The 14,726-nt window shown below is 40.3% G+C and overlaps 2 protein-coding genes across 3 annotated transcripts; one reads left to right on the forward strand and one right to left on the reverse strand.

Moving 5' to 3' along the window:
• The first annotated feature begins 4,610 nt into the window (after positions 1-4,610).
• LOC121578271 (microphthalmia-associated transcription factor-like) lies at positions 4,611-8,205 on the forward strand. 2 transcript variants are annotated; one of them, XM_041892516.2, is made up of 9 exons: positions 4,611-4,712; positions 5,323-5,550; positions 5,768-5,863; positions 6,049-6,151; positions 6,431-6,514; positions 6,889-6,945; positions 7,077-7,152; positions 7,282-7,429; positions 7,567-8,205. In XM_041892516.2, the coding sequence occupies exons 1-9, from the start codon at positions 4,680-4,682 to the stop codon at positions 7,954-7,956; spliced, it is 1,215 nt and encodes a 404-aa protein (XP_041748450.2). In that variant the 5' UTR covers positions 4,611-4,679; the 3' UTR covers positions 7,957-8,205. The 2 variants fall into 2 exon arrangements, with proteins under 2 accessions (XP_041748450.2, XP_041748451.2); XM_041892517.2 differs by having other exon boundaries at positions 6,892-6,945.
• An 84-nt stretch (positions 8,206-8,289) lies between these two features.
• LOC121578270 (2-epi-5-epi-valiolone synthase-like) lies at positions 8,290-13,069 on the reverse strand. The gene is made up of 5 exons (XM_041892515.2): positions 12,744-13,069; positions 11,722-12,361; positions 10,385-10,621; positions 9,846-10,098; positions 8,290-9,732 (listed from the first exon to the last, which is right to left on the reverse strand). The coding sequence occupies exons 1-5, from the start codon at positions 12,917-12,919 to the stop codon at positions 9,656-9,658; spliced, it is 1,383 nt and encodes a 460-aa protein (XP_041748449.1). The 5' UTR covers positions 12,920-13,069; the 3' UTR covers positions 8,290-9,655.
• Positions 13,070-14,726: the final 1,657 nt, after the last annotated feature.

Here is a 14,726-nt window from a genome sequence, read left to right on the forward strand (position 1 = left end):
ACTACAGGGAAAAAAAGAGGACTGAGCACGCCCCCATTCTCATCGATGGGGCGGTAGTGGAACAGGTTGAGAGCTTCAAGTTCCTTGGTGTCCACATCACCAACAAACTATCATGGTCCAAACACACCAAGACAGTCATGAAGAGGGCACGCCAAAGCCTATTCCCCCTCAGGAGACTGAAAAGATTTGGCATGGGTCCTCAGATCCTAAGAAAGTTATACGGCTGCACCATCGAGAGCATCCTGACTGGTTACATCACTGCCTGGTATGGAAACTGCTCGGCCTCCGACCGCAAGGCACTACAGAGGGTAATGCGTACGGCCCAGTACATCACTGGGGCCAAGCTTCCTGCCATCCTCTGACACCGCCTGGTATAGAGGTCCTGGAAGGCCCTAAAAATTGTCAAAGACTCCAGCCACCCTAGTCATAGACTGTTCTCTCTGCTACCGCAAGGCAAGCGGTACTGGAGCGCCAAGCCTAGGTCCAAAAGGCTTCTTAACAGCTTCTACCCCCAAGCCATAAGACTCCTGAACAGCTAATCATGGCTACCCGGACTATTTGCTGCTACTACTCTCTGTTTATTATCTATGCATAGTCACTTTAACTCTACCCACATGTACAAATTACCTTGATTAACCTGTGGCCCCGCACATTGACTCTGTACCGGTACCCCCTGTATATAGCCTCCCTACTGTTATTTTATTTTACTGCTGCTCTTTAATTATTTTATTTATTTATTTTTTACTAATCTTTTTTTTACTTAACATGTATTTTTCTTAACTGCATTGTTGGTTAAGGGCTCGTAAGTAAGCATTTCAGTGTTGTATTCGGCGCATGTGGCAAATAAAAATTGATTTGATGTGTACAATTTTCTGAGGGTTAGGAGAATATTCCATCAATGTCCCACCAAACATACACAGAACATGATTGACATGTTCTCAGATCATAAAATATTAATGTTCTAGACACGTTTCATGTGAACATTGCAAGAACATTTATGTGTCCAAAAATAAATCATTACACATCACGTCTTATTACTGTTGCCGAGCCAATCAAGGCCCTGATTGGTGAACCACTGATCCATTCACAGCTCTTTGTCTGTTTACAAGGTTAGGGATAGTCATACACAAAGTGGTTTTAAGATATAGTGTTTTGAACTTACATATTTGACACACTTTGACATACTTGATTACATTGTGCATGTTCAATTAGTAATTATTATTCAACATGTCCTGAACTGGGATTTGAACGCATAACCTCTTGGTTCACTGTACTTATTTCTGCTATTCTGTATAGTTGTTTAATGTTGGAGGGGCATATTAACTTGTTTTAATGATACTCCTGAATCCCTATGATCAATAAAATATTTTCTTGAGTGTACTTTTAACAGAGCTGAGATTTAATACAAAGTGCATTCACCCAATAGCTTAGACCTATCAAGTTGTTTCAGATCTACACGTGCCTAGGGAGAAGGGGTTAGGGTTTCTTCTGGACATGGCCTAACTATACTGGCCCAATAAGCACATGTCCTAGAGATCTACATTATTGGGAGAGTGGTTAGGGAATCTTCTCCTAACCCTCAGAATACTGGACACATGAATGTTCTTGCAACATCCCATAAAAGGTGCCTAGAACGTTAATGTTGTATTTTCTGAGAACACTGTAACAATGTTCTAGATAAATTCTGTTTGGCATTAAGGGAATGTTCTCCTACCTTTAACACCGAAACATGGTAAAAAGGTTCTCAGAATATTTTTGCTAACATATATAGAATTTTACCCTAACTAACGGAAATCTGGACACTCAAACAATAGGGGAACATTACGGGAAACATTACGAAAACGTTATCTCTCCCTAGATCTGTTAGCTGGGCTCTCTGTGTTTAGGTGGTGATGTTAGACCTTTATGTTAGTGAGAGGGCTATTGATATCGCTTTATCTCATGTGAAGATCCTCATCAATTTGGACTCATGGCTGAGCAGTTTGTTTGCCAACTTCGTCACCTCATTCATAGACCACATCTGTGGAATTGTTCTGAGAACTGCCACTGTTAGCATCATCATTTTGAATGCTCCTCTAGTCAGTTACGTGAGTATGTAATGGGGAAATATGCATGTCCCGACAAGCAGTTCAGTGTCTTGTGTCCTCATCTCTTTGGATTTTTCAGTCAAAGAAATACAAGTGTTATGGTGACTGGCAAATAATGTCATTAACTGCTCCCAAGAGTAGAATTTACATTATCAGTTTACACTTAGACCCATTCAGAACAATGTTGGTCCCTTTGTATAGTTCTCTGAAAATCATATTATATTTTACAAAAATTCATGCCACTCCATTTAGTATGATATGTTACTTTCTGTTAGGTTACATTACATTGGCCTACGTAAATCCGGAACACTCAAATTAGTATGATATATTACATTTGGTATGACAGTAGGTTACGTAAGGCAAAAACAAAAGGAGGGTGGTGGATCGGGGTGGATGGGTTGGTGTATAACGCGAATGTCTAGAAACCCAAAGGTTGCGTGTTTGAATCTCATAACGGACAACATTAGCATTTTAGCTAACTAGCAACTTTGCAACTACTTACTACTTTTTAGCTACTTTGCAACTACTTAGCATGTTAGCTAACCCTTCCCCTAACCCTAACCTTAACCCTTTAACCTAACTCCTAAATCTAACCTTAGCCCTAACCTTAACCCTTTAACCTAACTCCTAAATCTAACCTTAGCTCTAACCTTAACCCCTAGCATATCATACTAAAGCAGTAGAGCGTAATATATCATACTAAACAATCAAGACGTAGGATACTATACGTTCTGCAATTCGTATTATATTGTACGACCGCTATTACATTAGTAGGCCAATGTAATGTAACTTAACATAAAGTAAGATTTCATACTAAATAGAACCCCACAGTGGAGGTGTCATAATACCCATAAAACCTAGCAGTCAAACAGGGAAATGGTTCCAATCGTTTTTTCCATCATTCATTTTTCCCATAGGGAATTTTAGAAACACTTAAAATAAGATATATTTGCCTTGTGGATACAGGCGAATATATTGATAAAAGTCACCTTGTCCTAGAGAGATTTATACGGTTAGCTAAATGTCACACCAGGGTAAGCCTACACGAAACACAGACCTTATTGTAAGTGTTTCTAAAATCCCATATGGAAAACATTAATGGTGGAAAAACGATTGGAACCATTTCCTTGTTTGACCGCTAGGTTTTATGGGTATTATGACACATATTGCGGTACTCTATGGAGTGGAATGAATTTTGGTAACATATAATACGTTTTGCTCTGAGACCAGGTTGCTCTGCATTACAGGTGTTGGCTCCAGGTATGACCCCTGCAGTTAACTCTAAATGACTGCCCCAGAATAATGGGCCAGCTTTGTTAGAATAGAATGGTCAGTTGTGAGCTTAACATTTCTGGTAGTGTTTTTTGGGGAAAGTGTGGCGGGTGTTCCTAATGAGGATTTTTGTTACGATTTGTGGATGTAAAGATTTTCTAACAATTTTTGTAACGCACTTCTCTATACAAAAAATGAATAAACGAATAGCTCTATCCATAAGCTAATAACTTTTTTTGTTTTTTGCATAGTGGAAATCCCAGTTGGCATATATAGACACACTCTGCTCATAGCTTGTACATGGAGAGACAGACCAAAATCGTTCAAAACAAATGATCTTCCTATACAAGGGTGTGAAGATGAGATAATATTATTGGTCGATAGGGATCTCAACTGATTTATATACAGTACAGTTGGCCCTTGTGTTAGATACAACTACGTACAGTGTCTTTTATTTCTTCATATTTGACATGGTTTTGGAACCATGAATGGGCACGTGTCTTCTGAAAACCAGATATACTATAACAAACTTCGCTAAGCAGGGTTGAACTTTATTGACATACAGGTCTAATGGTCTGGATCAACTATTAAACTGTATTGGCATATATTAATCTTCCTAATTAAACAGTCATATTTGTTTCTGATAATGTCATATTCCAGAGGTGTCAGACTAGCAGTGATTCTACTTTTGTGCCATGCATGTGATCCATTTTTAAACTGAATTTGTGAATTTGTAAGCTGCAGACTAAGTAGGAACTGGCTATGACTTAGTAGACTAGTGGATCCTGGTACACCATTTGGGAACCACTGAGACTAGTTTTAATATGTAACACTAGTCCGAAAGTTGGTAGTGGGATGGATGGTTTGTTCTAAAAATCTACATTTTTGGATTTATCTTTTCGTACGCAATGTTTGTAATGGAACAGTGGTGTCAATTCTATTCCTGGTTCTCAGAACAAATCATGTTTTATACTAGATGAGCGGAACTAAAGATGAAAGGTCAGTTAGCCATGAGCGAGTTTCAATTTGGAGACTGGTAACCCACTAGCAGAAAGAGTCCTTTGTGAGACGGAGATGTTGATGTAAAATGAACGCTGTGAAGACATCAATTCTTAGTTTAGCTAGAACAACACAACACAGGAAGGATGAGCCCTGGTATCCTCCCCGTCTCCTAACTTGTATAACTAATTAGGGGTTTGCCTTTAATAAGTTCAACTGACCAAGCCGGTCCTCTTGTTTGCATATGTTAGCCTTGTATCCACACAGTTGACTGATCAGAAAAAAGGAATATCTGATACATACTATCATACAAATTACAATATGTTGGAGATGCTTGAATACAGCCATTGCCAGGTGAGATGTGTTACTGAACTGTTTTTTTATTTTTTTTTGGGGGGGTTTCTATCAGGATGCAGTATTACTATCTGTGTTAGTGTCACATGTATTAGTGTATTGTCATATTTATGTATGTACATATATTTGTACATACATAAATAAATACATTGTATTCATGACATTGTCCTCAGTGCACTGTATAATTCACTGTCATTGAGAAAAAGAAAGAAAGAAAGAAAGAAAGAAAGAAAGAAAGAAAGAAAGAAAGAAAGAAAGAAAGAAAGAAAGAAAGAAAGAAAGAAAGAAAGAAAGAAAGAAAGAAAGAAAGAAAGAAAGAAGCATATAACTGGAGACTGATTGAAAAGGTTTGGTTTATTGTTTCTCGTTGTGTCATATCCATGTGTTGATCTTCAGACATGCATTCAAGTCTGAAGATCAATCCACAGAATCTCACAGATCTGTATTGTGAGACATTTTACAAAGAACAAAGCCACATTTCACTGGATAACTATACGTTTCCATAGGATAAGATGATCTACCCCCAGGAACCTCATTATCGACACTGAACAAAACTAACTTTGGAAAAATGTTCACCGTCTTCCACCGTTTCTCGTTTTCCCCCACCAAGGTGCAGACCCATCTGGAGAACCCCACCAAGTACCACATCCAGCAGGCCCAAAGGCAGCAGGTGAGGCAGTACCTGTCCACCACCTTCGGGGGTAAGCCTTGCAGCCAGGCCAGCATCCTACAGTGCCCCAGCCAGCCCCCAGAGCACGGGATGCCCCCCGGCCCAGGCAGCAGTGACCCCAACAGCCCCATGGTCCTGCTGACCCTCACCTCAAACTGCGAGAAGGAGGTAGGCATAAAAGAGAGGACACAGAGATCCAATGCATATACCATTCACCCTGGTTTTTCATTTGGATCTCACAATGGATTTATAACTACTTCAGGAATATGGCGAACTGGGTACAAAATACATATAGATTTTCCAATGTTGTCTATCATAACATTTTTTTTATACTAATCTGGTACTCTAGGTTGGTTTATAATGTTTTTTTTCATTATTATTACAGATGGACGATGTCATCGATGACATTATTAGCTTGGAAACAAGTTATAATGATGATATTATTGGATTTATGGACCCCGGACTCCAGATTACAAATACGGTAAATTGACATCCTTCCCAATGTAAACAACTTTTTCAAATGTTAAGTGCAATAGCAATCACTCTAATCTTCAGGCGGTACAACATATTTACTGAAAAGGAACTACAGCTTTGCATGCTATAGAATATCAATATCTTTCTGACATGTTGCATTGCAATCATTGAATGTTCTATTCCTTTCCTCAGGTCCCTGTATCTGGTAACCTTCTGGACATGTATGGAAACCAAGGACTTACCATCAGTAACTCCTGCCCTGGTAGCTTATCCAACATCAAAAGGGAATTCTCAGGTACGTTAGGTGTCTGCCGGGTGTAACCCATTATTTACCCGACACCCTCAGCAAAGCAGCTCCATATTAATAATGTCAACCCTGTCAAATCACAAAATATTTTTTTATTCTTCCGTTTTTTAAACCATTGTAGTGATATACTAATAGTATACTAATAATATACTAATACTAACAGTTAAAGAAGCAAATATGCATCAATATTGTGTGCAATTTGTAAAATGCATAATATACTGTTAGCTATAAATAAATAAAAATACAAATAATCGACCAATACTCAAGCTCCTGGCATGATGCACATACTTGACAAGACTGGATCCTGTGGCCAGTTTGACAACTACCCAAGGCCTGAAGGCTTTCCAGTTGGTACGTTGTCACTAGATTTTCATATTTTCTAACCATTGTTAATTTCCTTTTTTGAAATACATTATTAAACTATTTTGATGGTGGCTCACTAATGTACCTGAACTAAAATGCCAGTGGGGATTCATAATAATCTATCTCAGATTGAATATTTTTGTGATATTAAATGCAGCATTAAAGGCAGTTATTTACAATTGCCTCTGTGAAGTATTTTGTGTATATTGACAAATTGGATCTGTATATCAGTAAAATTGAAGTTAAGATGCCCATTGGGTTACATGAATGGTAGTTAGCTTAAAAAGGGTTGAAACCATCTTGAGTATGTAAGAAATAGGACACCTTCACTTGTCACTCAAAAGTGTTTCCCTTCCGTCCAGAAGCTGAGGTCCGAGCGATGGCCAAGGAGAGACAGAAAAAGGACAACCACAACTTAAGTGAGTTTCAATGGCAAAAAGGAGTAATCAGTTATTTGGGATACATTGCTCTTTTTCAAGTGTTGATTTGCAGATGTCCTCACATTATATTATAACTGCCTCCATATTTTCTGCTTTTCTTCACCCTGTAGTTGAACGAAGAAGGAGGTTCAACATCAACGATCGAATCAAAGAGCTTGGAACCTTGATTCCTAAGTCAAATGATCCGTAAGTAGCCCAGTTTATCTACCAAAAATGTTGGCTGCGTCCAGAGGACATAAATGTTCATGCAGTTTAAGGATCAGCTGCTTAGTTGCTACGTACTGACTGTAGACTGTTGTCCCCTGCGGTCCCTAGGGACATGCGCTGGAATAAGGGCACCATTCTGAAGGCCTCAGTGGACTACATCAGGAAGCTGCAGAGGGAGCACCAGAGAGCCAAGGAGCTGGAGCTTAGACAGAGGAGGCTGGAGCATGCCAACCGCCATCTGATGCTGCGCATACAGGTACGTCACACCAGAGGGAGCCAGTGAGCGTAGCACAAGGGCACCTTGAGAAAAAAACCTTTCTACTTAAATCTTGGAAATGTTTAGCCAGTATAAGTATCTATGTGGTCTTGTGTTTTCTGTGTGTGTCTGTGTAGGAGTTGGAGATGCAGGCGCGGGCTCATGGTCTTGTGGTTGTGCCGTCGTCTTCCCTCTACTCCTCTGAGCTGATGGCCCAAGCCATCAAGCAGGAGCCCATCCTAGGAGACTGTCCCTCAGACCTGTACCAGAAGTCAGGCCCCAACATGTCCCCTACCACCACACTAGACCTCAACAATGGCACCATCCACTTCAATGACAGCCCTGTGGATGCAGGGGACCCAGGGGCCTATGGCTCCAACAAGGCCTCCACTAAACTGAAGGACATAATAGACAACACCCTGTCTCCCATATCATCCCTTCTGTCCTCAGTGTCTCCAGACGCCTCCAACAGCAGCAGCAGGCGTAGCAGCAGCTCAAGCATGGAGGAGAATAATCATGGTTGTTAGCACTGCACACAAGCTCAAATCACATTTTAGCATTGTTATTACTGGGGGGGGACACTAGATGCTGCTATGGCCTATTCCATGAGATGCTTCTCTGCTAGCATCCTAAGCTGTCCTCCAACTTTCCTTCCCTTGTTTTCAGAAGTTATGTCTTTTGTTTTTGTTTGTTTTACAATGTCATTGTGTCTCTTTCTGGAACCAAATCTGACTGTTCAGATGAGGCTACTCTACTTCTAAACTGGCTGCTGAGATTTACTGTACAATAAGATTAACTTTTCATGTGGGAATTATTTGAGAGAAAGTGCACAATAACTTGACAAGATTTGATTACATATATAATATTTTGATATTTTTTTAATATCATGACTTGTTAAATTAGAGTTTAAAACATTTGTTTATTATATGATATCATACAGAAATATATATTTAGTTGAATACTTATATATGTTCAATTAACTGATTATAACATTGTACTAAGCATTTAAGATGAGAAATGACTTCTTACCCTTAAATTAAATTCAGAAGCAATGGTTTGAAAGCTACAATATTATTTATGAATAAGAATTAACTTGCAGAAACAATGAATTCATCTGTTATTTTGTTTCCTACATGGTGATAGCTAAAGTGAAGATATGTGTAAAAAAACAACACTGTAAATATAAACATTTTGTTTTTTTAAAGTAGGTCTTTAATTAAGTATTAAATTAAGTGAATCCATTTTATTTTCATTCCCCTGGCTATTACCATATAATTTACATCTTTGCTCTTATCCCATACAAACTTGTAATGCACATGAAGATAATATTGTGCACAGTTCAACGAATGACATTTAGCTCAGTAGGAGCACCTGCCACCATTGTTCTTGTATGTCAGACTGCTGAAATACTATCCCAATATAACTTTATAATTCCTAATATTAATTCCTAATAGAACTTTCCATAAGACCACTATATGGTTGACTGTAGGAAATAGCCAATTTGTAAATACTGTAGTTAATGTAACCAACACATTCCCTTATCTGACCTAACCTTAATATTAATGTTATTATTGATTGTGTTGTGCAACTCAATTCTCTACTTGCTCTAAATCATGTGGTTGCTGGACCCGTGTACGAGGGTCAGAGGTATGAAGTGATTTTTTGTACTGTCTATCATTGTGTTATCTTAGGTGGCAGGTAACATTATACAGTTTAGTATCAGTGGAGCTCTGAAACAAGTGCCTTTCATTTCAGAAAAGTTAGGGGTCGTTTAAAATGCATTTACTGAGCCTCAATATACATATTTTGTACAATGTTAAAGTGCATTGTGCTTAAAAAAATTGTTTAATTATGTTTTTAAGACACAATTATGAAGTTCTTAGACATTATTTAATTGACAAAAAAAGTGATATCAAAAACATCAATAGCAATAAAAGTCATAAAACATACAGTTTTGATGAAACTCCCTTTTTGTAATGTAGTATTAAAACTGTGAGGGGTTGGTATTGTTCAATATGAAAAGACAGGACATGCAATTTTCAATCAAATCAAGTCAACCTGAAAAATCAACAGCACCTACAAATATAATCTACAACTATGAAAAATTGTTGAGCATTCCAGATATCTGTGCCAATGTGTCATGCAAAGACACATCCTTGTTTCAATAATTTCAATCAATCCAAATAAATCATCTACAGCAATACAAAGTATTTGGACCAGTTCAGGTCACTGTGGTCGCAGCTCATCACACCACTTCTCAAACGCTCTGTACAGGCTTTCATCACCCGTGTCATTGAAGATCTCTGCAGATGGAGAGAGGAATGTGATTGTTAACATCATCTTTGAAAATATATGCATTTTTAATCTTTGTTAATGTACTGAACTCTAGTTGACAAAATAATTTATATCTCCTTACCTGCGTGCCCTAGGCCAATGGGTAGAGGCATCCTGACTAGTCCAGCAGAGTGCTTCAGCCTCTCACAAAGTGAGTGCTGCACCAGTGCCAAGGTAACGTCCTGATGCCAAACAGGCAGCTCCAGCCCCACCATGCAGCCTATAATCCGCAGCTTCTCCTCCTCCGTCATGAGGCCTCTCTCACGGGCCACGTACACCATGTAGGACATATCGATGTTCACCGCCTCTCCGTGCAGTAAGGATGGGAGCACCTTCTGCAATCAAGAGGGTCAGTGTTCAGTACTATATCCATGCACAACTCTCTAGAGTGGAGTATCGCCCACAGCCACACCGTTTCTAGCCGCTAGCTAACATGAACAGGTATGAGTAAACTTGACACCATGCTCATCTGGCACATAGTTACACTCAAAATAGAACAAGAGGTGACAATCTTGACATGATGACATAATGGTTCAAACCCAGTTACATGCAGTAGCTCATGTAACTATTTGGCTTTGTGGTTATTTAATGTGCAGAGGTACATAATTGGTTCTACTGTACCATTTCCAGCTCTGGGCTGATAAGGTGACCAAAGTCCACCAGTCTGTCCAAATCGTCCTCCCACAGGTTGGGGGCCAGCTCCTCTATCATGGTTTCTATGGCCACACGTGTGGACACGGAGGCAGCGTCTTTGTTGTCCCCCTGAAGACCGCTGTCAGACTGGAACTTGGAGTCCAACAGGAACTGGCCGTGGGTCTCCAAAAGCTCAAAGAGCCCTCTGTGTTTCATCAAAGCCATCTGTAGAGCATACATTTACATTAAATACCAGTACATAAATCAGATCTACAGAGCTAAATCTACAGATCTACAGAGCTTATTCTCTAAGACTGATAATGTACTGTATATTGCTCTCTACCGTATACAGTCAGATAGTACAGTATTGTATCTTAAAGCTAGAATCCTTAGTTGTTACATACATTTTTGGACTTATATAATTATATAAACCCATTGATTCTTTGAGAATATAACTTATAAATGCCTCATGAGCTTGATTCAACTGTCATACCCCATCAGAGCCCAAAATGCATGTTTGTTTTACTCCAATGTTTGTAAACAATGTAAATATAAGCCTCAAAACATGGTTAAAACTATAAGTTTGATATCATGGATGGTCAGTCCTTGCATCCATAGCCGTGTCTATGAATTTGAGAGTGGTTACATTTATAATAATATAATATAATATGCCATTTAGCAGACGCTTTTATCCAAAGCGACTTACAGTCATGCGTGCATACATTTTTGTGTATGGGTGGTCCCGGGGATCGAACCCACTACCTTGGCGTTACAAGCGCCGTGCTCTACCAGCTGAGCTACAGAGGACCATTTCTCATTTACATTTACATTTACATTTTACATTTACATTTACATTTACATTTACATTTTAGTCATTTAGCAGACGCTCTTATCCAGAGCGACTTACAGTTAGTGAATACATGTTTTTTTTTTATACTGGCCCCCCGTGGGAATCGAACCCACAACCCTGGCGTTGCAAACACCATGCTCTATCAACTGAGCTACATCCCTGCCGGCCATTCCCTCCCCTACCCTGGACGACGCTGGGCCAATTGTGCGCCGCCCATGAGTCTCCTGGTCGCGGCCGGCTGCGACAGAACCTGGATTCGAACCAGGATCTCTAGTGGCACAGTTAGCACTGCGATGCAGTGCCTTAGACCACTGCGCCACTCAGGAGGCGCAGTGAGCGCCTATCCCTCAGCTTTTTACCAAAACACAGGTGGGGTGACCACTTTGTTTTGTTTCAATTAAGGATTCTATCTTTAAGTTCATGAACAGTCATATATCCAATCCATATCTGTTGCTGTCAGGCATTGCTACTGTACCTTTAACATTTCGGCCAGCCCATTGGAGATGTGTCTTCGAGAAACAGTTTGAATGAAGGAGCGGTCTAGAAAAGCAGCCACCGGGGGTATGTAGCCACCCAGCTTATTTTTACAGTTGGCAAAGTTCACCCCAGTCTTTGCCCCCACGCTGGCATCGACATAGGAGAGGAGGGTGGTAGGGACACGGATATAGGGGGTGCGTCTCCTGTAGAGGGAAGCCGCCAGGCCCACGATGTCCAGGCAGACCCCTCCGCCAATAGCAATGATGGGCTCTGTGCGTCTGTCCAGGGAGAATTTATGGACCTCCTCCACGATCTTCATCACCAACTCCATGGACTTGTTCTCCTCGGTGGTGGGCAGGGGCAGGATCCTGTAGAGAACATTACGGGCCTCAAAGTAGTCTGTGAGCTGGCAGCCATAGAGGTTGTAGACGGTCTGGTCCATGACCACGAAGCGTCTGAGGGGCTTGCTGCTGATGCTGCTCCTCAAGGCCTCCTGCTGCTGGGGATCCCTGATGTGGCCCAGGAGCAGGGTGTCGTTGCTGGGGTCCAGCAGGCCCAGGGTCTCAATCACCTTGTAGGTGAAGATGATGGGACTGACCACTGTCCAGGAGGTGCCTTGCTCCGTGGTGCTCTCATAGCTGGAACATTATGTATTTGTTTGAGTTGCCAGATTATTTAATGTACAGTTTAGTACAGTATGTACAGTAGATGTTTAGAGAACAAAGCCTGGGGGTAAATGTAACTTCACACCATTTCACTTTTTCTGTGGTGGTAGCTAAATAATGTGTAAGAATGTGTTTGCAAATGACTATGATAGTGTTGTCTGGCTGGGTAAACATAATGACACCTCTTCACATTGTGAAATAAATATTCACTGTCTAGTGGATCTAAGAAAAAAAAAACTAATTTAGATGTATAAACCATGAACCATATTTTTGTATACCTTTTATACCTTAACGCTTTAATAGATTTTAATCAATCGCAGACCTTAATTATATTTTAATAAAAGTTTTTACTCACATTTTGGCATCTGATACTTGACCCTTCAAGTTTTTATTACAATTATTACCCGTTTTGCGTTTCCATGTGCCCTTGACTTGAACTAAGTGAAAGTCCTTATTCTTTACAACTGAAATGTTGTGGCATTGCAGTGGCTCTTCCACGTATGTCTTCCCGGTGATTGCAACACAGGACATCTTATGTATTGTAAGCCAATGAGTGACAGATGCTGAGTCAAGAAATAGAGCATCATGTTCATCTCTTATTACTGTCTGTATATATACCCGACACTCGACAGCAGATCACCAAGGGAGGAGCGATAATGATCAGCGTGCTTACGAAAGTTTTGCCAAAACCCTTAAACTGTTCAAATAATGTAGCCTACACGAACCTTACACGTGGCCCCACGTGATCGAACCTTATACAATTTGGTTGAGTGACGTAATGAAGGTAGAGATTTATGTAAAGAGGGAATTACACACTTTTTATATAGAAAATATTTAGGCTGCTTAATAGAAAACGACTGCAATTAATTGCAAGCAGCTTCTGACTCCACATCAATACTTTAATACATATTTGATATGAGTAATTGCATTTGATCCCACATATGTTTTAAACCTGAGTCAAGCCTTTAAATTCACTCAAAACATGCAACTTGCAAGATGCAAGCTAAATACATTTGTAATAGATGAACATGCATTGCACAGTAAGAGTCAATTTAGGAATAACTACTAGGCAGCCTATCAGGATTATGTATTTAGCCTACTTCTGACCCAAGTTAGATTTATATTTTAGTCATTTAGCAGACGCGCTTGTCCAGAGCGACTTACAGATAGTGAGTGCATACATTTTTCATACTGGCCCCCCGTGGGAATCGAACCCACAACCCTGAGGATGCCTGATATACTGGACAGCTCGTAAAGTTTAAATGTCCCAGGACAGATACAGTAGTGCATGACTTGGCATGCAATAATGCAGTCTTTCGCACACACGTGAAGATCAGCTCCATTGACATAGTCCACAACAGAAGAATGTTTTGTGCCCACGTGATGTCAGTAAAAAGACCCTCACTGTGGAGAATAAAGTTTGTTGGGAAAGGTTTACACCAAAAGTTTGTCACTGATATAATATTTGTCAACGGGCACGTGGGCGGAACGCTTTTCTAGGAAAAATGCATCGTTTTTTCGGGTTGTTTCGTTAGCCAACAATCAAATCCATTTACACAAAATAAACTGTTTTTTAGGTAACGTTAGATATATAGTCTCAGCTGCTTCGCTAGCCCCTCTTCTGGAACCTAACAGAGTTGACTACTTGTTGTGCATTTAGTCTTACGAACGCCGTGGACATTCACCATGCAAGCTGCCAAAAGCATGGGCGAGATACAATGTCATTATGTTGACGTTTTAATAGATCTGTTTGATTTGATTATTATCCCTCGCGCGCACCCTTGAAGTGCCTCTATGTCGGTCATTCCCACATAGTGATTGCAGGAGCTCGAATGAACAACCTGGTCTCAGAGCATTTCGTATTATTTTGTACGTTATTCCGTTATGTAGCGGCCCGCACAAACAGCTGTGTGTTATGTGTTATGCTATTCATTAGTTGTGTTGTACTTACCAGTGCCCAGTGTTCGTGCGGTCTGACATGCCAGTCAACCTGCTATCTGCCAACCACAGAAATGCCTGGAATGTTCTGGTGCCGGGCTTCCTGGTGTTGGTGGAGCGCCGCCGGGGGTGTGGGGGGGTTGGCAGGGGGGTGGAGCATCGCAAGTTTAAGACCATGCTTAGCCATTGTTCTCTCTCTTTCATCTGGTCTTAACAAGAGGTGGTCACGGTTGTTTTATACGGGTATCCTTGATTTATTTGGCGTGGGCTACGGCCAAACAGTAGCCTGTGTTGAGTTTGGTTAATAAACTGGGAATTCGTAAACTCAAACCTCTGTCTGGACAATTGTTCATTTATTTACATTTACATTTTAGTCATTTAGCAGACGCTCTTATCCAGG

The sequence above is a fragment of the Coregonus clupeaformis genome, chromosome 12 (assembly GCF_020615455.1).
Source record: "Coregonus clupeaformis isolate EN_2021a chromosome 12, ASM2061545v1, whole genome shotgun sequence".
NCBI lineage: Eukaryota > Metazoa > Chordata > Actinopteri > Salmoniformes > Salmonidae > Coregonus > Coregonus clupeaformis.

Coding starts and splice junctions, on each gene's coding strand:
- LOC121578271 (XM_041892516.2), top strand. CDS start 4,680: ATGTTGGAGATGCTTGAATACAGCCATTGCCAG. Junction 5,864..6,048: donor GACTCCAGATTACAAATACG/GTAAATTGACAT, acceptor TCCTTTCCTCAG/GTCCCTGTATCTGGTAACCT. Junction 7,430..7,566: donor ATCTGATGCTGCGCATACAG/GTACGTCACACC, acceptor GTGTCTGTGTAG/GAGTTGGAGATGCAGGCGCG.
- LOC121578270 (XM_041892515.2), bottom strand. CDS start 12,919: ATGTCCTGTGTTGCAATCACCGGGAAGACATACGTGGAAGAGCCACTG. Junction 12,362..12,743: donor CAAGTATCAGATGCCAAAAT/GTGAGTAAAAAC, acceptor ATAATGTTCCAG/CTATGAGAGCACCACGGAGC. Junction 9,733..9,845: donor CATTGGCCTAGGGCACGCAG/GTAAGGAGATAT, acceptor CTCCATCTGCAG/AGATCTTCAATGACACGGGT.